The sequence below is a fragment of the Thermobia domestica genome, chromosome 16, assembly GCF_964235325.1.
Source record: "Thermobia domestica chromosome 16, izTheDome1.hap1.1, whole genome shotgun sequence".
Lineage (NCBI taxonomy): Eukaryota > Metazoa > Arthropoda > Insecta > Zygentoma > Lepismatidae > Thermobia > Thermobia domestica.
The window spans coordinates 101,936,746-101,961,020 of record NC_137469.1 but is presented as its reverse complement, the minus strand read 5'-3'; the positions used below and the strand labels follow the sequence as shown (position 1 = coordinate 101,961,020).

At 35.6% G+C, this 24,275-nt stretch overlaps 1 protein-coding gene across 1 annotated transcript; it reads right to left on the bottom strand.

Moving 5' to 3' along the window:
* Positions 1 to 307: 307 nt before the first annotated feature.
* On the bottom strand, positions 308 to 24,275 carry Tpi (triose phosphate isomerase). The gene is made up of 2 exons (XM_081742852.1): positions 23,791 to 24,275; positions 308 to 4,607 (listed from the first exon to the last, which is right to left on the bottom strand). Exons 1-2 carry the CDS (start codon positions 24,154 to 24,156, stop codon positions 4,218 to 4,220), a joined length of 756 nt encoding a protein of 251 aa, XP_081598978.1. The 5' UTR covers positions 24,157 to 24,275; the 3' UTR covers positions 308 to 4,217.

Genomic DNA, 24,275 nt, shown 5'->3' with positions numbered 1-24,275 from the left:
CATTTCAATAACTTATTGGCGATTTTAGTGTTTTGTGTGGAAATAGGACTAAGTTGAGGGAAATGCAAAAATTATCTGAAGCTGAAGCTTTTCATTAATGTCTAGTTGGTGAAGGTAACAGGGTAGGTTGTCAAACAAATCCTTTTAAGATTCCCAGGGCAAATTATAGGTGAGTGTTAGTTAATCTTAACAAAATTTGCCAGATTGTAACATTATCTGCGTTAAAATAAACTCTTTAAAAAACATTTCAAACTTATTAAACAATATTGGCTACCTAAAAATGAATACATAAATAAAATAAACTCTGTGATCTCTGCAATATGTATTTTTAGATTTTGTCTTTTATATTTTTTTACAAAATAAATCTCACCCTACAAGTGCACAATAACTATTAATAAAATATTTCTCCACATAAAAATTACAAGTATTGTCTATGAGGTACATCTTTTTCATGATTTGTAAGTTACTTTCTTTTCAAGCATACACATACTGTAACAGGAAATTGGCTACGTGAGAAAAAAATCTAATTATACATTTTACTCCAACAATATTTGATCTGAAGAAGAACAGTAATATAAAATTACGTTGTAATGAGTTGCTGTAAAGCACTTAATCTATACAAAAGTGATAAAAAGAAAATGCTAATCATATTAAAATATCTAAAATACTTCTTTTGGATACTACTTCCAATAAAAAATCATTTATAGCTCGTGTAATAAAACCACAAAAATTGTTTCGTTCTTCATTCCACACTCGGAAAATAATTATACTATATACAACCTTTTCAGAGCAAGATACAGTAGTGAGTCCAGCTAAGAATTTACTCTTCAATTATATTAACTATGCTATTTTATATTTAATGTATTTTTAATTTAAACACCTTTAAGTATCTAACTTATGTATGTTTCTATGGCACTAAAATGCAACGTTTAGCAACGAATCGAAATGCGGATCAGTTTTACTTGTAATATTTTAGTGCAACATATATGTGAGATTGTTGTTCATACATCACTTCGCTTCTTTTCTTTAATAGCTAGAAGACACTATCATAGACAGAAACGTAGTGCAACATAAGGTATAGCTATGGGAATTCTGTTAAAGAGAGATTTTCAACTAATTTTATTATATCGTTAATTACCAAGTCGCAATTATAATTTAAAATAAAATACAGAACTACATTTTAAAGAGGGTTACAATTTAAAAAATAGCATTGCAAGTCAATTGGGCTAGCACAGAAAAATGAATAAATGAACCAACCAATCAATCAATCAATCAAAGATCCGCTTTAGTAAATCATTGCATAAGAGATATTTTAAATTCACTTCTTCCCCCATAACAATCTAATAACAATAAAAAAAGACAATATTATTTCATTTGAGAGTATTTTGAAATTGATTGAAGCTATACAACTAAAGGAAATGACTAATCATGAAGAACAAATAAAACTTAATATTTCTTCATATCGGTTGATAACAACAAATTGCTTTGGATTTACACACAAGTGTGTATATAGTACATCTACAATACATATTCTCACCATCTCTTCATCTGACTTTTAAAATAACTCGATTTCCTAAATGCAATCTGAAATATTTATGAAGTATTTTGTGTACATGGAGTATTTTGTTTGATGATTTCATAAAAACATAAGTAAAACCTGCTTAATAAATTTGATGTAAACTATACTTTACCAACTCAAGCCTCGAAATTAGTTCACATATCCAACAGCACTTCTGGAGCAATAAAATAATAATACAAACAAAATATAAAGGGAGTCCATAAAGTTCTGCAGGAAAGTAAAACTCTATAACTTCTAAACCGTTACGTTTAAGTGTATAAATTTTTGGGGTTGGAAGAAGGGAAGTTTAAAGTTTTGTTCTGGTCATAATGCTCGATGACGTTTGCGCTGGTAATCACGTGACTTAAGATGGCATCTATTAAAGAAAAGGCACAATGTGTTTTGTGGTTTGCGGAATTAAAATCTTACGTTCCAGTGCGGAGAAAGTTCCAAACAACGTATGGGAAAACACCCCCAGCAGAAACAAGTATCAAGAGGTGGTACGAGAAGTTCAAAGAAACGGGAAGTGTGTCAGATTTACCACGCAATGGAAGGCCAGGAACGAGTAACGATTTGATTGATTCACACGTTGCAGGACAGCGTAGCCAGGAGTCCAATGAAGTCGCTTAAACGTAGGTCATTGGAACTGGGAATACCGAAGTAAACGTTACACAAGATCGTACGCAAGAATTTGAAGGTCCGGCCCTATAAATTAAAATTTGTGCACGAGCTGATAGAGGAAGACTGTGACATGAGAATGGAATTCTGTGAGTCAATGCTTACCCGCTTACAAGAAGATGGTGACCTTCTGTCTCGATTTGTTTTCAGATGAAGCCACATTTCATGTGTCGGGAAAAGTGAACAGGCACAACTGCCGAATTTGTGGGGTGGAAAATCCACGTGAATTCGAGGAGCACAAGCGGGGTTGTCCCAAAGTCAGTGTGTGGTATGCTGTTTCAATGGACCACATTATTGGCCCTTTTTCCTTCGAGGAAGAGACGGTAAATGGTAACAATTATCTGAACATGCTAGACATTCCTTTTCCCAGAACTTACTAGGTTAGGCATCCTTAATGAGGTCCACATGCAACAGGATGGGGCACCGCCGCACTATGCCCTTCAAGTTCGACAGTTTCTTAACGAAGAATTTAAGGAGAGATGGATTGGCCGAAGAGGACCCACATCTTGGCCTGCAAGATCACTAGATTTATCGCCTTGTGATTACTGGCTGTGGGGACACATGAAGACCAAGGTGTATTCGCAGAAGCCAGCTAATCTGCACGATCTCAAGAACAAAATAACTGATGTGATTTTGAACATTCCAGACGAGCACCGCCAACACGCAATTCTTGGTTTCCCAAAAAGACTGCACGAGTGTTTGGACGTCGATAGTGCACAATTGGAGGTTTGTCGATGAACCTTAACTAGCTGAAACAAAACTTTGAACCTTGCTGTAAGTACACCAAAAAGTATTTGTTAATACATTATGTAGTTTCCAAGTTATACAGTTTTACTTTCCTGCAGGACTTTATGGACTCTCTGTAAATTACGAAAAAATCAGTGAAGCACAACTTTCAAATTCGAAATAATAAATACTTAGCATAATTATTTGTTACAAAAATTTGGTTGTTTACCAATATTAATTTTTTTCTGGATGTCAAATGTCTGGTTGATACTTATTATGTACACTTCTTATGTTTTAAGTTCTAAATGCTTTGTACCTCAATTTTCTTAGCAATAATCTATTTCACACTATATATGTACTTGTAAGTTTGAAGTACAATAAAATGCTGTACATGATACTTAGATGGGAATATCCTCGACTAGAAACTGGACTTTCTAATTCAATACACACAAAATATCATTAAAATTAGTATTTACAACATTTGGAGCTGAAAATATTCAACTATATGACCGAAACTAATCCAAACTTTCTTTATTAATATTCACCAAATAGACCTGCAGTAGAGTACACAGAATTACATTAGTGGCGGGGAGATTCAAGATCCCAAGTTCATATCATTTCAGATTGTTTATATTATATATATATTGATATGGTATATAGCATTTTTCCATAATGTGTTGAAGGAAGATATTAAAACCCGGAAACTCCCTTCAACGTAACGCTACTGTACAGCTGAATTTTATTATATATTTAAAAATATCTAAACGGTAATTAAAATACGACATAGAAATATATCCAGGAAAAAAGTTAAATTATAGAATCTGAAAAGAGTATATATGAATATATCTTGTCAAAAAACAACGTTACTATTTGAAATGCTACCCTCAATACTTATTGATAAGGTACTTTTACTTTCAGATTTGAAACCTAATATAAAGAATTACACTTAAAAAAACACCAAAACGGGTGCTACAGAACAATACTTTAAATTAATAGAAAATGTGGAATTCATTAAGCTAACATGGTTGATCATCATAATTTAGAAATTATTGTACCAAGATTTGTAGCTAATTGTGCTACTGTACTGCATAAAAAGTGAACAATGGAAGCTTTTTATTAATTGATTCCTGCACCTTTCACATATGTAATTGTACAAAATATACATTTGAACATCTTGTATATGAGCAAATATTTCTGTAAAAATAAATCTACTTATCTGACCACTAACTAACTGACTAAATTCCAGTTTTACTTTTTAACCAATAACTTGTCGGGCATTGACAATTTTAACGAAATCTGGCTTCAAAGAAGCTCCTCCAACAAGAAAACCATCAATATCTTTTTCTTTGGCAAGCTCTTGGCAGTTAGCGGCTGTCACAGACCCTCCGTAAATAATGCGTAGTTCGTTGGACACTTTCTCGGATACATTATCTACAAACCATTTTCGAAGTTTATCATGAACCTCTTGAGCCTGTTGGGGAGTGGCTGTTTTGCCAGTACCAATCGCCCACACAGGCTCATAGGCCAAGACAATTTTACTCCAGTCAGGATTTTTGTCCGCAATTGCTTTGGTTTGTCGGAAAACTACCGCCTCAGTCTGGCCAGCTTCTCGCTCTTCTAGTTTCTCGCCAATACAGGCAATCACCTGAAATAAAATATTCATTATTGACTTCCTTTATTATTATTATTATTATTATTATTATTATTACTAATTGTTCCTCAAGCCTTCGGCTCGCTATGTGCTATAGGTTAAAACTGTGATTAAAGGTACCAATTGTTTATATTTAGGGTGATGTGGGGCAATTATGGCACGTAAACATTAACTTGAACTGCTTATATCCAAAACTATCCTTTGTTTTAATTTGGACAAATGCTATAACAATTTTATGTTACTTCTATATTATTTGATGAATTAAGAACAAAAATCTTAAACCCCTGTAGCAGAACTTTTTATTTTCATTATTATTATTACTTCTTTTTACTTCCAATTGCCAGAATTGCCGCAACCATGAAGGAATTATGGCAAAGTCTCCTAGCTTCTATTGTATTTACAATGCACTGACTTTTGAGCAATCACATCATAGGCCTGTTTTAACCCTTTAAAGTGGTGCTTCTAAGTGTTTTCTATCTATTTACAAGGAAGTTAAGAATAAAAACACTAGACAATAAATAAAACTTCCGTTATTTATTCTACAGAAACAAATTAGAATGATTCAACTATGAAAACTCACAAAAAATAAATAAATAAATAAATAAATAAACTCTTAGGCCTCAATTTAGATTTACAGTCCCTGCGTATTTCGTAAAATGTAAATAGTCTACATTGTCAACTACATTAAGAGACTTGCTAAAGGCACAATGTAACTAGTGACTTCTCAGTCAAAATCTGATTCCAGATCTATTAGAGAGAGAAAAAATTATCTTTATACCTAGAAATCCATTTGTACACTTTCCCTGCCATTTCACTGTTTTCTACTATAAACATTTACGCCCATTTAGGGTAAGAGAGTGAAAAATAATTCACTTCACTACATCAACATCGAAAGAGAAGTTTTTCAACCGTAATGTAGCTATCTATGTTACAGATATTTACAAAGGCATCCAAATTCAGGAGACTTTAAATACAGTACCAATAAGCATTGTTTTGAAACACTTTTCTTCTTCAAATTTTATATTCTTGCTAAAAGAGAATGCTCCTATAATTGCCCTTGCTCCAAAGCATCACAAAATGGGACAATTATAGCATTCCTCGTAAATCATAATATTTGTTGTAATAATTATGTGATTATTTTTTACAGTGGTTTGAAACACACAAAACCACCCACGCAACTGAATTTTTTTTTAAAAAAAAAGAAAGAAAAAAAGCTAAAAAAAATGAACGACAGGAAGTGTTATGAAATTCCCGTGCGACGGATATAAGCAGTTTCTTTTATTGCTTGTAACAGCTACTGAAATCAGCTTTTCTTTCAAGCAATTATGCTTGCCTTATATAAATGTTACGTTAAATAACACATAGTGAACTGAGCTATAAAACTTAATACATAACTTAATTATATAAAAACTAATAGACCCTTGCCCTAACTTCCTCGTGTTACCCTAGCTTTCTTTAATTTTAGTTTACCCACCAACTAACTTGCTGTTACACACATGATAATGCTCAAATCTACATATGCTTGTGGCCTATTAATGGCAGTATGCTTTGTGCGGGTTGGCAGTAAAACCTGTTAAATATTGCAACGTCCTAAAGCTTATAGGTGACAACATTATATAAACTACATGACAAAATATACATTTGAAGCTACCTGTGACACTATCAACAGCAAATTTCTGGTATTCCATTAGAACTGTATTTACGCTTACAGGATATATTATTAATAGTGATTATATGAAAATTTTAGTTCACCACGTGCATCGTATGGCCCGGGTGATATTTCAGCTCAATGATGCAACTGTCCAAAATTTCAATGCACCAATTCACACTGTCTGAGCAGTTGAAATATCGGGATGAACACCTATGGCCAGTTTAGAGCTCAGATTAAAAAGCAGACATTCTTCTCCATTCTCGCTGATGGAACTGGATTATGCACTAAGGCAGAGTTTCTCAAATGACGGTCGGAAATCCGAGAGTTCTGTCCGTACGGTTCTTTTAGATTGAGCATTAATTCCAAAACGGAGGAAAAAGTAAAACAAAAATTCAAGTGAATTCATTATCACATATTGTAGTTGAGAATGTCAAACAAGTATAGAGTATAAAAATTCTAATAGTTTTATAGACTTATTATTATAAAATATTTTTAGCAGCCTTCAATTATCTATCTATTAAAATGCTACAATAGCAATTAAGAGCGACTGAGCTCCAACCTATAACTTTAGCTTTCAAAGCTTTGATTTAAGGTTATTTGTGATTTCACGTTTATAACAGACAAATATTTTTAAAAAGGTGTAACTAACTAAACTAACTAACTCTATGGCCTATGGAACCCGGAGGTTCAGTACCGCGTTCACAACAGCTCTCCACTGACTTCTATCCTTAGGTAATTGGATCCAGTTTCTACTTTGTATTCCTATCTCTGCGAGATCCATCTTAATATTATCCTTCCATCTGCGCCTAGGTCTTCCTAATGGTCGTTTTCCTATGGGTCTACCAGTCAAGACTTTGAAAGCGTTTCTACTTTCTTCCATTCTAGCTACATGACCTGCCCCCCTAAGCCTCCTAGACTTGACGACCCTAACAATGTTGGGTAAACCGTATAAACTATGTAGTTCCTTGTTATGAAGCTTCCGCCATTCCCCATTCTCGTTCCTCTTGGGTCCGAATATTCTTCTCAGGATCCTGTTCTCAAATACTTTCAGTCTATGTTCTTCCCTGAGAGTAAGCGACCATGTTTCGCAACCATACAGAACAACAGGCATGATTATCGTTTTATATATTTTAAGCTTCAAATTCCTCGACAGAATTCGCGACGAAAAGAGATTTTGAACCGAATAGTAACACGAATTCCCTGCTTTTAGTCGACATTTAATTTCTTCGTGAATATGATTTTCGTCTGTTAATATTGATCCTAGATATTTGAAACTATCCACTTTATCAAAAGTATTATTTAATATTTTAACGCCTCCACAATTTGCCGTATTACGGTCCCGACGCACTTCCATGTATTTAGTTTTCTCTGCATTTACTTCTAAACCCATGTCCCTGCAAGCGTTTAATAATATCTCTGCATTTATTTCTACTGTTCTCCTATCATCCCCTATTAAATTTACATCATCAGCATATGCCATAACCTGGTGAATGCCGTTCAGCTCTAGCCCCTGGTTGCTATCTTTGATTTTCCTTATGGCGTATTCCAGCACAAAGTTAAATAATAATGGCGACAACGCATCTCCTTGTTTCAGACCATTTTCGACGTGGAAGCTCGTGGACAAAAATTTTCCTACCCGGACTTTACTTTGGGATTTACTTAAACATATCTTAATTAATCTAATTAGCTTTCTCGGTATTCCAAGCTCTGTAAGAACGTTGTATAATGTTTCTCTCCTAACCGAGTCGTAAGCCTTTCTGAAATCAATAAATAGTTGATGTACCGGGGTATTGTATTCCCACTTCTTTTCGAGTATTTGGCGAATGGTAAATATTTGGTCGATAGTTTATCGATTTCGTCTAAATCCGCACTGATAATCTCCAATAATTTCATCTGCGTATGGGGTCAATCTTGCTAACAGAATATTTGAAAGGATTTTATAGGATGTTGACAGAAGAGAAATGCCTCGATAATTATTACAGTCAGTTTTGTCGCCTTTCTTGTGAATTGGAACAATGATTGACTCTTTCCACTCTTGTGGCAATTCTTCCTTGTTCCAGATAAGGAGAATGAGTTTGTGTATCTTGTTCCACAATTTTTCGCCTCCAGCTAAAATTAACTCAGCTGGAATTTCATCAACACCCGGAGATTTGTGTTTCTTTAATTTCTTTATAGCGGCTTCCACTTCTATTCGATTGGGTTCTGGAATATACGGTTCTACGGTGTGTATCTCCTTTTCTCCACGCACATTAGTTTTTGGCTGCGTGTTCAGCAAATCGTTAAAGAAATCTTTCCATCTATTTAAGAGGCTATCCGTATCAGTGAGAACTGTTCCGTCAGATTTCTTTAATATATAAGCACGAGGTTGATAGCCTTTCTTAAATTCGGTGATCCCCTTATACATGTCCCGAATATTTTTATTTTTACTATTATCTTCAAGTTCCTTAATTTTAGCTTTCAAAAAATCCCGTTTCTTTGTTCTACAAGTTTTGGAAGTTTCCCGCCTGATATCTGCGAAATTTTGTGTAGTTATTTCATTCGGATTTTGTAGCCACCGTAATTTTGCCTGTTTTCTCTTCTCTGCTAGTTTAATGCATTCTTGGTCGAACCATGGTTTGTTCCTACGTATTTCCGCGTGTCCCAATTTTTCTATTGCTGAACTTTTAATGCTATCTCTAATTTCAATCCAAGTATCCTCAACACTAGTGCACTCCGAGTCTTCTAAAACCGAGAATCTATTCGAAACTTCAATCTGGTATTCCTCTCTTACCTGGCTCTCTTCTAATTTCTTTAAATTAAATCTCTCCGTTTTCGGACATTGAGTATTACCTTTATTCAACGATAATCTCTCCCGTATTATCGCTGCTACCAGGTAGTGATCAGTGTCACAATCAGCCCCGAACGTCAATTATGCTAGATTGTCTTCTTCTATCTACTAAAACGTGATCAATCTGATTATGTGTTTTTCCGTCTGGTGATGTCCAAGTGTATTTATGAACGTCGCGATGTGGGAATTTTGTACTCTTCACGATTAGGTTTTTGGATGTTGCAAAGTTCACGAGTCTAACACCGTTGTCATTACTTTCCTTATGCAAACTTTCGTTCCCTATAATCGGTTTGAAAATATCCTCTCGTCCTACCTTCGCATTGAAATCCCCTAATAGAATCTTCATATGGTATCGCGGGAGTTGGTCAAATATCCGTTCCACTTCTTCGTAAAAACTGTCTTTTATATCGTCATCCTTATCTTCAGTTGGAGCATGTACATTTAAAACAATAATATCACACCACCATCCCTTAAAAGTAATAAAAGAAAGTCTGTCAGTAACAAATTCAACCCGTTTAATTGCGGGTAATATTCGTTTGTGAACGAAAAACCCTGTTCCTAACTGGTGATTTTTATTTCCTTCCCCGTAAAAGAACGTAAAATTTCCGGAATTCTCAGATCCATTTCCTTCCCACCTAACTTCCTGAACTCCTACTAAGTCCATCCTGTATTTCTCTAACTCACTCGTTACAGATTTTAACGCGCCTGCCCTATAAAGACTTCTAATATTCCATGTTCCAAATCTCATGTCCATTTTCTTTTGCTGATGTCGTGCCAAGTTATCAGTCCTTGTCCGAGGCTTTTGTGAATGTTTCTGAACAAGTACCTTTTTTTTACAGGATGAGGGTGTTAGCCTTACCCAAACCCCCAAGCTGGAGGACCACTCCTAGTCGTCTGTCCGCGACTGCTTATTCAGTATATTCGCAGCTAACCTCTATATCTAGAGGCCTTCTCCTCGATCCGCAACCTGAGGACGCGCCATGCCGTGGTGACAGGAACCCACGTTACACGGTTTAAAAAGGTGTACTTTAAATAAATTATAGAGATCATTTTCACAAAGTTTATTCTTTTAAATTATGGTTCAAAGCCTTTGCATTTTAATATGCCTTCTCCGAAATAAATGCAAATGAATTGTGTTGCCATCTCTGAAGTTTTTTAAACTATACGTTTGTGGACGTTTATATGTTTGTGGCAAGTCTTTTCGACAGTGAGATCTACGAGAAATTACAGGCTCTAGAAAGAAGAAGTTTTCACTGATCGATTGCAAATTTTGCGTAGATTGTCCAATTCTAACTCAATATTTTAAAAAAACATGGCCATTATTTATTTATTACATTTTTAAGGGTACACTGGAAGTGTTGAAATTAAAAAAAAATAAATAAAATAAAATAAAGCATCATATCCTACCTATTATACATTCCAACGCCATATAATTGTATATAGGGGCTGCATATCTCTCAGGTGTTTGTTTCATGGCCAAATTATAATGGAAAAACGAAGGATAACCATTTTTCCATCTAAGTTGAATCTTTATTGTTTGGAGTGTTTTGCCCACCAACACCATATATCACTGACATTATAATTGATTGTATGTGTAATATATTAGCTTATTTTAAAATGTATAAAACGATAATCATGCCTGTTGTTCTGTATGGTTGTGAAATATGGTCTCTTACTCGGAACGAAGAACATAGATTGAAAGTATTTGAGAACAAGATCCTGAGACGAATATTTGGACCCAAGAGAAACGGGAATAGCGAATGGCGGAATCTTCATAACGAGGAACATAATTTATAGGTTTATCCAACATTGTTAGGGTCATCAAATCTAGGAGGCTCAGATGGACAGGTCATGTAGCCAGGATGGAAGAAAGAAAGAACGCTTTCAAAATCTTAACTGGAAGACCAGCCGGAAAACGACCATTAGGAAGACCTAGGTGCAGATGGGAGAACAATATTAAGATAAATTTCGCAGAAGTAGAAATACAAAGTAGAAACTGGATCCAATTATCTAAGAATAGAAGTCAGTGGAGAGCTTTTGTGAACGGGGCATTGAACCTCCGGGTTCCATAGGCCATAGAGTTACTTAGTTTATGTATTTGCTTATTATATACTACATGCACGAAGAAAGAAAACACAGATCATACATGAATTAAAAACTGCAACCGGAAGTAGGCTGAAACCTTGCAAACGGTACGAGATATTGAAAAAATAATCGAAAAAAGTCTCCCCTTTACGGTATTTCTTGCCGATTTTTACCAAGACTTCTTTCACTTGTGTCTGCAAAGGGACATGTACAGATGTGAGGAATAACAAGGAGATTCATGCTCATATATGAATGATGCGCTTTGTAAAGAGCACAGGTTCAGCTAGTCTACATGTAAAATGCTCCATTTATATGTTTGTGGGCAATTCCTTTCATGCATGAGATCTCGGAAGTCACATGCTCTAGAAACTAACCGACTTTGTTTGTCAATCCCAAATTTTCTGAGGGGGGCGTGATGGCTCAGTGGTAGAGCGTTCACCTCCGGTGCTTGGGGTCCCTGGTTCGATCCCAGTTCGCGCCGTGTGGACTTTATGGTGCACAAACACCGTGCTCGTGGGTTTTCTCGAGGTTCTCCTACTTTCTTCATTCCACCATTTCACTCATCTCTCATCATCACCGTCACCTTTAGCCTAACCGGCATAACCGTGGGAAGTAAAACTTAAAGATTTCATTTCATTTTCATTTCCAAATTTTCTGAAGGTTTGACAGTTTTCATTAAAGTGCAGTTATTTTTGTATTCTACGTTTTAGGGGCCGTTTTGAGCCCACAAGACAAACATTGTCACTAAGGCGTTGCTAAGGCAAACAAATATTGAGGCGGAAAATTACCTTTTTTCAAACGATCACTTCTCCCGTTCAAAATTCCTATGGCCATTCTTGATTTCGTTACTTTTAGAAATGATCTATTCTGCTCCTGATCACAAAAAACATGCAAATTTCTCGAAAACGTGCTGTCAAACACGAAAAATCGATGCGTCCTGGTGCGCTTTCGTAGTCACTTAATCTCTTATCATGGCACATTTTTATCTTTGTTTCAGGAAAAAAAAAAAAGTGTCAACGAGAAAGTTATAGCCAGAATATTGAACTTCCTTACACACAAATTTCCGATATCTTTCTTAGTTTAGGAGTTATTTGCTGCGAGTGTCAGGAGCTGGAAGGTAATTGATACCAATGTCGTTTTATCTACAAAACAACTAGGAAACATCACGAACCATATTATTCTGTATCCTCTTATTTTTCACAACTCTCGTTCTTGTAAAACCCCACATTTCATTCGTTTGCCTCGTCTAGTTTCATGAAAAACATAAGCTACGACAGCATTTATATATGAATAGCTCCACTAAACATTACCAGAGATCTCTGCTTGGTTGCTGTAACTTTTGTTCGTAGTTCAGTACAACTATTAAAGTTTGTTTCATGTTGGAAATAATACAAATACTAATTTTACAAAGTTATGATTGAAAATTGCATCTATAGCAATTTATTCCCTTCGAAAATCCTCTCATCATCCTTCACTTGTCTGTAAAGGGACATCTACCGATACACTGAGGAAGTAGAGAGGATATTCATGCTCATATTAGAATAAATGAGCTGTGTAGACAGCACAGGTTCGGCTAGGTAAATAAATAAATAAAAAATAATTTTTCTATCGCTACTAATACTTTAAAAGTATGGTATACTGGTTATGCTCAAAACAAACAACAAAGTTAATTTGTTTTCGAAGGTACAGGAATAGGGATTCCGTAGATCATTCTGACTAATAAAATGGCTCTCTCACCCAAAATAAATAAATAAATAGAAACACTGTCTTAAGGGTATTACGTCAAAACACACACACAAGCTGTATCATATGCACCAAACACACAATGCCAAGAGCTAATCGTATATAGCAACTCAATGGCAGCCTTGACGGCAAACCCTTACTGAAAAATAAAATTCTAAGAAACCAAGAAATTAACGGAGGCTGCTTTAATCTCTCTCGAGATCGAAGTTATATGTATTTACTTTATGATTCAGTTCTCTCTCCCCGAACTGCCGGATTTTCAGTGGTCGCGGTAGCCACTTTTCTCTAAGCGTTAAAGCTAGGAGTGGATTAAAGATATGGTAAGAAATAGGAGTAACGAAAGAGACAAGCTTTGAGCTCTGTAACAAATAACTAACCTTAAGCCAGCTGGGGACTTCGCCCCTAGGCCCCCACACGTTTGCTAGGCCTACGGCCTCACATCTCATATGTATCAGCCTTTGCGTCTTAATACTCTGATTAATCACTCGCAATTTATTTTTACAATATCCTTTGTTTTGTAATTCATAATGTGTCGACTTATTACATGGTAGGTGTGACATATAAATAACATGGGGAAGATTTTTTAATTGCCCATAAAACCCCACTAAAGTTGGAAATTTTTATTTTTGGTGATTTAGTCACGTAACGCTAACGAAACTTACAAGCACACCGAATTTGTAAAAAAAAAAAAATAAATAAATAAATAAAATAAAATAAAATAAATAAATAAATAAAATAAAATAAAAAAATAAATACATAACATGGGGAATTTCTTCATTCCCTTTAGATCCCCTAAAAAATTAAAATATTTACTTTCGGCAATTTCTTTCTGGATTAGTCCCGGAAGGGTACAATATTGCCAAATTTAATTATTGTAGTCCTACAGGAAGTGTCCAATAATTTTGAGGTGCAGAAGGTGTGCCATATAAACATGGGGAAGAAGAAAGAATTGAATTTTTCCTGGTGATGTGATTTTAGTAAGTCTTCTCGGGCTATCAGCCAAGTGAAGGTATTGACATCCGACGTTTCGAATGCTGACATTGCATTCATCTTCAGGAATTGTAATTGGCTCATAATAAGCTCATAACAATCTATGACGATGAATGCAATGTCTGCATTCGAAACGTCGGATGTCAATACCTTCACCTGGCTGATAGCCTGAGAAGACTTACTAAAAACACGGGGAAGATTTTTTAATTGTCCATAAAGTCCCATTAAAGTTGAACATTTTTATTTTTGGTGATTGAATTAGGTAACACTAAAGAAAACGTACACGCACACCGAATTTTAAGTTTTTACTCCAATTCCAAATACCTAAAGCATGAGATTATAGGTTCAAAAAAGGCCTATTTAAATAACATGGAGAATTTCTTCATCTTCCCTTTAGACCCCCTCCCCTAAAAATTAAAAATATTCACGTTTGGCAATTCTGCTGTGGGTTAGTCCTGAAAAGCTACAACCATGACAAATTTCAACTTTCCATGTCAATAGGAAGTACCCGTTATTTTATGTTAGTGAGTGAGAGTCCACGTAGTTTTACATCTAGTTAGGATTAGGATTTCACCTGAATAATTAATAACCCCATTCATATTTTTGAAGTTTTTACACATTTTATCCCCTTCCCTGGTTCGATCCTAGCTCGCGCCAAGTGAACTTTGTGGTGGACGAACACTGTGTTCGTGAGATTTCTCGGAATTCCCCGTTTCCTCCCACTTTCTTCATTTCTCACCATCTCTGTCTCCTTTAGCCTAACCGGCATAACCGTGGGATGTAAAACTCAAAGATACTTCATCCCTTACAGATTCCCTCCTCTATCTCTTCGTTCATATAATCAGAATGTATTATTGTTAGATTCTATACAGTTTCCAATAATTAACTAAACAATTACTTACCTCACCCCCTCAAAAAACACTAGCTTTGGTGTAGTTTTAAGTACTAAATGGCTATGGACAAATTTGTAAGTCTTTTTATTGAAATTTGCTTATATTTTTCTACATCATTCCATATTCTGTTTAGGTTACTTTTAAGTATATTGTGCGTAGTAATATGACTACAACTCTTGCCTATTTTTCTCTTATTTTCACAATATATCCCTATTATGGCCGTATTTATATTAGGTTTCTTGAGATATAGAGGGAAAGAAGTGGAAAGGAAAGAAAAAAAACAGAAAATCAGAGAGGCTTTAAAGACAAGTGCCACGCTAGGAACACAGGAAAGCACACTCCTGTTATAAACAAATATACACCCCGATTTGAGAGTTATCGTCCAAATTAATCTATAGGACCTCATACAAAGCTGATCTACATATTTGTTTATGAAAGCAAACTGAACCTTCATGAATGTGTTGATTGCTCGAAATAGGTCCAGGTAAACTTTTGAACAAAGATTTATTATCTTTTCTGTAAATTGCAATATCTATGCATAGTAATTCTTATTTTATTTATATTTTCTACATCTAGAAATCTATATCCTGAGACTTTTAATTCTTCTGAATCTGTCATAAAATTAAGTTTACCTGTGAGTTAGAAGCCAGCAATAAAGCAATTTATCAATAGGCTCAATAATAAATTCATTAGTGAGATTAGGGAGATGATTCGTGGATACGCAGATAGCGTACATGCCTTTGACGCTGAATATTCGGCTTTGATTTTCGGCAGGAATTTATGTAGTTCGGGTCCCACGTTAAGCTGTAGGTCCATGTCTCATTGCTAGAAGACATTAAGTTGTAGGTCCATGTTTTGTTGCTAGAAGACATTAAGCTGTAGGTCCATGGCTCATTGCTAGAAGACATTAAGCTGTAGGTCCATGTTTTGTTCCTAGAAGACATTAAGCTGTAGGTCCATGTCTCATTGCTAGAAGACATTAAGCTGTAAGTCCATGTTTTGTTGCTAGAAGACATTAAGCTGTAGGTCCATGTCTCATTGCTAGAAGACATTAAGCTGTAGGTCCATGTTTTGTTGCTAGAAGACATTAAGCTGTAGGTCCATGTCTCATTGCTAGAAGACATTAAGCTGTAGGTCCATGTTTTGTTCCTAGAAGACATTAAGCTGTAGGTCCATGTCTCATTGCTAGAAGACATTAAGCTGTAGGTCCATGTTTTGTTGCTAGAAGACATTAAACTCAAATCCAATCCAATCCAATAAATTCATTACGGCATAGTTCACATCAATTCAGACAGGCAAAGAAAAAAAAAAATCTTACCTTGATAATCCTAGGTGTTAAAATTCAGGACAAAGTAAGGAACTTTTTTTGTCCCAAAGAAATTCTGCCCGAGATATAGTCTGCCAAAGATAGCACCCTTTCTCGCGTGCAAATTTCGGAAAATATTAAAATGCCATATCCCTGGAACAGTGCATGATATTTTGTTTTATTTGAAATATAATAATTTACTAATTAAAATGATATCCGTTTGGAAATATGTTTCCGAGTTCTCGTGCTCTAGTCTTGTATATATATATATATAGATAGATAGATAGATAGTATCATACAGTATTACATTTCCTGAAAAGAACTTCTTCTTCCACTTTTAAGTTGAACAGGATTTATAAAAATTGAAAATTTTTCAACACATGAATCCAGTTTCCATTACCATATTCTCACATATTGGTCTCATGCAGGGTTGGCTGGTTTAAATCAAGGTGGTTTAAACCAGCTGTTTTTTTAAAAAAAAACAACTGGTTTAAACCAAAAAACGAAAAATGTTCGTAAAAGTGTAACTATTCGAAAAATCTTGATGAACACACATTTGTGGGTTATCACGTTTCACTCCCATATATTATTCGTACTATATTCAGACCTAAATTCCCCATTCTTTACTCAAAGAAATTATTACAAAAACAACCTTTTTTATGCAACTTTATGGATGTTTCTTTTGTAATTTTTTATAGTTTGTTATTATTGTTATGCAACCAAAGGAAAATTCTAAACATTGTTTCGTTTTAATAATGTTTACTATTGATAAAATACATCGGAATGCCTACTTTTTTTGGGAGGGGGGGGGGTCATACAAACCCCACGAGAGGCAATTATTGAGGCAAGAATCTTTGGTAACTATTTATGTATAAATGGGTCAGAGCCAAAGTGGACTCAAATAATTCGTATCTTTATTCACTTTTCTTACTGATATGCAAAGTAAGTCGTTATATTTCTTTAACTTGGACTAATAAAAGTCGTAGTGAACTGACTTGGACTAAATTAGTTCTTCTGTACTCTGTAGTACTTTGAAATTGTCCAAATGTAATTCTGTATAATGGTTCCACTAGTGCAATTGTTTATCTTTTTGTCCTTTTGTCCTAATGACTCTTGACGATTATATTAACAAATATGTAAAGATCAGTCAACGTATTTTTATCAGGAGTCCTTCGTGATTGAGTCGGCAGACCTATCGCATTTGTGGCCAATTAGTCCCGGTTTCGAGTTTAAATGGAGGACAATTTCTCTTGGATGTAAGCCGAGAAGCGATTTGAATTACGCTTTAAGCTTATGTGACCCCTTCCAGCATAACCCGGTTGTTGCTATCAACACCAACGCGAAACAAGCTTATTTCTGTCCATATGTGATATAAATACATAGAGCAAATTATTTAAATAAAAAAAAACCTGGTTTAAACAAAAAAAAACTGTTTTTTGGTTTTTTCAATGAAAACCATGGTTTTTGCCAACACTGGTCTCATGAAACCAAAATTTAATCTTATATGACTGGCATTTTATTTTACATAAAGATAAGTACAAACACAGCTTTCAAACAAACCAAAGCTTCCAAAATATACCTACAAGTTCCAAAACATACTATTTCTTTGCACTCTGGTTAGTACTGATATTAGCAATTCAATACTAAAATGTTCAACTGCATCAGTATGTTTCTTTGATATCGAGAGATGCCTTCCTGTTGAACCAATAGAAACTAGCGCACCCACAATCTTGAAAAAAACGCGAATTGAAAGTAAGCACTAGAGATGGTATTGCTATTTCGCAGGTAAAAATCTATATCAAGCAGCAGGTCCATTTAGTAGTATAAAGTTCATAACGATTTCATTTAACTAAACCACAATCATACACACAAGCCACAAACATTCCTCTTTGTAGATTGTGAATCTGAATATTCTCCTGCCGTTTCTGAGATCTTGGTTGGACAAATGAAATTTCTTCTTTCTTGCTCTTTAAAATTCTTGCAATGTAAGTTTGCCCATCACTGTAAGTCTTGCCATGTGACTTCTGGATTCCTTTCACAGGGATAGTTTAGGTGGACCATTCTTCTATTTTCTGTTGGCGGAATTCTTCAACTTTCTCTTTAAGCAACAAGATAAGGGCTGTTGATATATACGACTTGTAAAACCATTCGTGTAAAATACACGGCATTCTGAACTGGAACTGTAGGCGTTCTTCAATTAAGGTATCAATGGCAACTTATAAAAAAAAAAAAAAAAAAAATCTTTCTTCCATGTTGCATATGAAACCTCAGAAGAGTCATCTGCTGTTTTCAGACGAAGCGTCTGTAAGGCGAGTAATCCCTTTTCAGGAAGTCATCACATTAATAAAACTAACAGGTCTCTCGTTCTACATTACAGATTAACGACTTTACACGTTTGTATGCTACGCCTTCAAATAAAAATGAAATGAAATTTTGAGTTTTACGTCCCACGGTTCGCCTTCAAATAAGTTCTTCAAAGTTACAACGCGAAGTCCAAAACTGACTCAATACACACATAGACATCCCCAAGTGAGTATGAAACCACCCACTTAGATCGTAGTGCATAAAATTTTGCCCTTTCATGCAGAATCCTGAATGCCCTTCTTATATATGGCGAAAGTTCCTTTAATATTGCGAGCTATGTATCTTTTCACTTTTTTTTTTTTTTTTTTTTTCCGCTCGGTCGAAAACAGTTTTAGTTATCTTCCAGATAAAATGACTGAGCAATTTGAACATGTGTTTCATTCACAGGATGACCATAATAAAGATCCGGTTTTGAAAACTCTCCTTTTGAAGACCTCAAATCTCTTCTTTCGTCCAGCATGTATTTTGTTGTAGATGGAGTGTGGTGCAAAATTTGTATCTTGGAAAGAGACACTGAGATAATTTTTAGAACTTGCACCTTTTCATTATAGGATTCACACGATTCAATAGTTGAATTGATGTTTGATGTATATTCCGAGGAAGTTACACAATATTCTTTTGAAAATGGAATTACTACTTTGGAGAGTTTGGTTAGTTTTGATCTGATGTACTCATCAACAGTTCAGTGATTCCGCTGTGGTTTCTTGATGCATACAGTTACGACTTGACTTCATTAATTATGGTTTCTTACAAAGATTAACACCAATCTCTATAGCTGACTGATTCAGGGAATGTAATTCTTCTGCAGATACAAAATCATCATCATCCACACCATGTGAGTCGTCTTCTTGTTCAGTTAATGTCATTGTTGATATTCTATAAAAGCATTTAGAACGCAGAAAGTCATCACTGGAAACATCCTGACTTTGAAATAAGCATTTTTATTCTGAACCTAAAAGAAGTTTTATTATTATTAATTATTATTATTATTATTATTATTATTATTATTATTATTATTATTATTATTATTATTATTATTATTATAAAGCTAGTCTTATATATATCACTCTTACATGGATATGCAAATAGTCAGCACACTTCACTCTCCTATAGCCCCACTCAGAAGATAATTCAAACTCAGTTCATTTTCACAAAACACCTTACAACTCTATCAATCAACAGGATCTTCCCAAAAGATTACAGGTACTTCTGGACCACAAATTTGGTGAACTACTCTCTTAGGCTTTTGACAACTGTAAATTCATGTGATCTCCCTTTTATGTGCTGGGCCAAATCAGAATTATTTCGATGGTTCCAGAATGTTCTGTTACAAAGCTGGCTGATTTCAGAACGTTCTGAAAGATTCTGTGACATTCTGAAATAACCTGAGTTCTTTCGTGGCTAAGCGGTTAGCATACGCGTCTTTGGCGTGGGAGACCCGGGTTCGATATCGGCGGGAGCTCATGTGCTTCGGATTCCACGTTAATCAGTAGGTCCACGTCTCATATAGCCTCGTTGCTGAACGGGACGTTAAACTCAACTCTGAAATAATCTGGATGGTTCCAACACATTTTAGAAAGTTTCGTTACATTCTGGAATTATCTGGATAGTTTCAGAACGTTCTAGACTTTGTTACATTCTGGAATAATCTCGATTATTTCATATTACACCAGAAGACATTTCATGATTTGGAAGGTTCTATGTCAAGAACATCTAGAATAAAAACATTTCACTAGTTACAACTCTAATTCATCATTTGTATCCCATCACGTTGGTCCAAGAGTGGATTTTTTCCAAAATCATTACAAAAATTCCAGAGTCAAAGTGGCGTGTTCTCCCTTTCAGGATATATACTACCCTCAGAGATACAACTGTACAATCCTCAGAATTTTTAGGATTGGTATTTCTGGGACAGACAGAGAAAAAACCCCTGGAATCCAGATATTACTCACGAAAGTCAAAACATCAACAACACTGTTTATAAAACCTGTTAAACTCCGAAGTGGAAGTTCTCCTTCTCAGGGAACGTGGTACTGTAGTGATGGTACTGATCATCAGTAAAAATATTATTTTTGGGATAGGTATTTTTGAAAAGCAGCTTCAAACGAAGGAATCACTTGAGTTGGTAAACTATTATCTTTGAAGTAAAACAAAAAAATAAAAAAAAAGCAACAAAATACAAAGTATACTGAACCGTTGCAGAGACAGAGCATTTGGGTAAACTTTACAGTGCCCGCTCCAGTTGGTATATCCTTACGCAAATACGAGAAATTATACTGGATTATTTTTAACAAAATAGCTCAAAATTTCCCGAAGCTAACCAGACTGTACCCTACTCTGCACTTTTACTATACACTTTTAAAGAGGTCCTACTTATCAATGCATAGCTGGAGCGCGAATTGTAAAGTTTACCCGAGCATTTTAATGTTTTGCAAAAAAAAAAAAAAAAAAAAAAAAAAAAGCAGTCTGTATTTCGGGCAGGAATTTTCTTTGCAACAGAAAGAAAACATGGGCGGGTTTCTTACTTTGACCTGAATTCTAACATCTGGTAAATTTAATGACATCAAGGTAACCCGATAACTGAATTGATATGGACTATGTCTACTGACTGTTATTGAATACCAAATGCATGGAACTTTTAGAAGAATAAAAAGTCTACACATTTCTACAAGGTCAATTCAAGGTAAGTGGGGCCATTTTTTCCCCACTTACGGATATGAACGTTCAGTTGTTCCATAAAATAAAGTTGCAGAATAATTAGAAAGAATATATGAACTAGAGCTCAAAATGAGTATAGAAGAACTATCTTCGATAAATGAAATGAAATCTTTGAGTTTTACGTCCCACAGTTATGCCGGTTAGGCTAAAGAAGACGGTGACTATGAGAAATGAATGAAATGGTGGAATGAAGAAAGTGGGAGGGAACGGGAGAACCCCGAGAAAACCCACGCACAAAGTTTACTTGGCGGGAGCAGGGTTTGAACCTGGGACCTCATGCACCAGAGGCGAACGCTCTACCACTGAGCCACCGCGGCCCCCGATAAAATGAAATGAATGAAAGCAGAACATACAGATTAAGAATACGGTGATAACAAAGTTATATTAGAACTCACATTGCTTCATGGAAATAGTATCCTTATGCCTTCTACACAGGTCTTTTTTTCCGCATAACGATACATCCCTTGAAACAGATCAAGTTAGGTGCACCAAAAGAAACGAATTTTCGAAGCTAATATTTCACTGATTATCTCCTAATTCCTACTAGACTAATTTTCTTAACGCTTCCATACAAAATACGTACAGATTTATAATATACCGGTACCTGCAAACACAAGTCCCTTTAAAACAATTATTCGTGAAAAAAGAAACCACAAACCAACTTGTAGCTAGGTAGTCACTAAAAGCTAGAAAGATTATACAGTCGCCCGTCGGCTACAGTGGGTATGTGCGAGACAAGGTGAAAATCACTCATCAACTTATGCTAGGTAATCACTACAAGCTAATTTTGCAGTACAATTGCTTAACAATAAAGTATATTTATTAAAAGCTATTTCAATGTTCATGTTTTCCGTAGGTATAAAGAGGTTCCTTAAACATTATTCTTTCTTTCTGAATTAACAGACTTCATCTGTAAATTTTCAAACAGTGTTCTGAACGTAATCAGGAGTTTTATGGTTGTAAATTGGTTGGAATGGAGCTGCATTCTGTTAAGGTTTCGGGCTTCCTTTTCTTTCATTTATATATATATATAGGTTTAAGAAAAAATGGATCCCATTCACATTACGTCTCGTTTATCATGTAACTCTAAAAAAGTGAAACATAAATATGTATTCCAAGTCGCATTTAAATCCCCTCAAATCCAATAGAGGAAACGGGAGAATCCCGAGGAAACCCACGCACACGCTGTTTGTCCACTACAAAGTTCACCTGGCGGGAGCAGGGTTTGAACCCGGGATCCCATACACCAGAGGTGAACGCTCTACCACTGAGCCACCGTGGCCCCTACTAAGGACTTTAGCTATATAGGCTAACTATTTACGGCATTACTCGAGCAGATGGTTCTACCAAATTTTCAGGTTCGATTAGAGGATTGTATTTCTTTTAGCACAGTATGCACTAAATGAGGAGCTCCATTTCTACTTGCAGATTGACTTCAGGAGGGCTTAGCAAATATAGTGTGTACATATGGCTTAGCAATTACAGCAAATAAAATACAAAACAATTTATGCTATGTGGCCACTAAAAAGCACAAATGCCACCTAACCGATTCAGGGCAGGAGTGTAGCAGGGGTCTGAGCGACAGCGAGGGGCTGCATCCGTAAGGAGCAGGTGCATCAGCGAGGGGGTATACGCATAAACTATGGTAGTGGAAAACACATTTACACATACAATACTTTCACTGTCTCTCAAGTTCATTTCGGCTAATGTTTAGCAGAAGGGGCCCAACAATTGTTTCTAACAAATGTTATAATCTCAGCAATTTCTATTTCACCTGGTTAGTTTAGGTGAGCCTAGGGGACGCGGTGGCTCAGTGGTAGAGCGTTCACCTCCGGTGCTTGGGGTCCCTGGTTCAATCCCAGCTCGCGCCGTGTGGACTTTGTGGTGGACAAACATCGTGCTCGTGGGTTTTCTCGGGGTTCTCCCGTTTCCTCCCACTTTCTTCATTCCACTCATTTCTCATTATCACCGTCTCCTTTAGCCTAACTGGCATAATCGTGGGACGTTAAACTTAAAGATTTCATTTCATTTAGGTGAGTCTGGGTTAGTTTAGCTCAGGTTAGGTTAGTTTGTTAGTATAGGTGTCTAGCATAAATTCCCCCCCCCCAAAAAATAGAAATTCGCTTATTTCTGCTTATATTAGATTAGCTTAAGTTACTTTCGATTACATTTTGTTACGTTATGTTAGGTCTAAGGGCAAATCTTTACTTTGACTCCAACTGTGACTTTAATCGGTTCTTATAGGTTTAGTAACATTGTGGCCCTTGTACTTATAGTATAATTCTTAACTTCGTATAGTAACATTGTGGCCTTTGTACTTATAGTATAATTCTTAACATCGTATAGTAACATTGTGGCCCTTGTACTTATAGTATAATTCTTAACAGAAGTCACAGTTGGAGTCAAAGTAAAAATTTGCCGGTCTAAGTACTTGCATCATCCATTTCTCCTGTAAATTTTGCTTTTTACGTACTTCTGAACCCCTTCTGCTAAATTAACGTAAATTTTTTCTGGCCAGCGGAAGGACACGATGCTACCGAAAATTTGACCAGAACAGAGGTAAAGAGTTTCTCGAATGTGAGCATTGATAGTTCATTTACCTGTAAGCCAGACTGAATGGAGTGTTCCACTTTTTCTGCTATAAGCTGATCACTTTCACCGAACACATTTCTCCTTTCTGAATGTCCAAGGATGACCCAATCAATACCCACATCCAAAATCATGGCTGGACTAATTTCTCCCGTAAATGCTCCTTTTGGAACTTTGTAGCAATTTTGAGCTGCCACTCCAATGCTTGGGGGAAGATTTTGCCTTGCATAGTCCAGGTAGATAGATGGTGCACCAACTACTACTTGAACATTTGGGTCGAGGGGACCGGCTTTCAGAAAATCGATGATTCCGTCAATTTCCTTTTTGTTTCCGTTCATCTTCCAATTTCCACCTACAAAAAACTTCCTTGCACTCATCTTGTAAGTTATTGTTTCTTTAAATGCTTATAGCGTACAGCTTTTGCTGTTCAAACGACCTTCTCAAGGTTACTCTTCTAATTTATGCACAGAATATTCACTAGATACACTAACAGATG

What these genes read in the sequence shown, in the direction of transcription:
- Tpi (XM_081742852.1), bottom strand. Translation starts at nt 24,156, where the DNA reads ATGAGTGCAAGGAAGTTTTTTGTAGGTGGAAATTGGAAGATGAACGGA. An exon ending in CCATTCAGTCTGGCTTACAG is followed by an intron (nt 4,608 to 23,790) that starts GTAAATGAACTA and finishes ATTTTATTTCAG; the next exon opens with GTGATTGCCTGTATTGGCGA.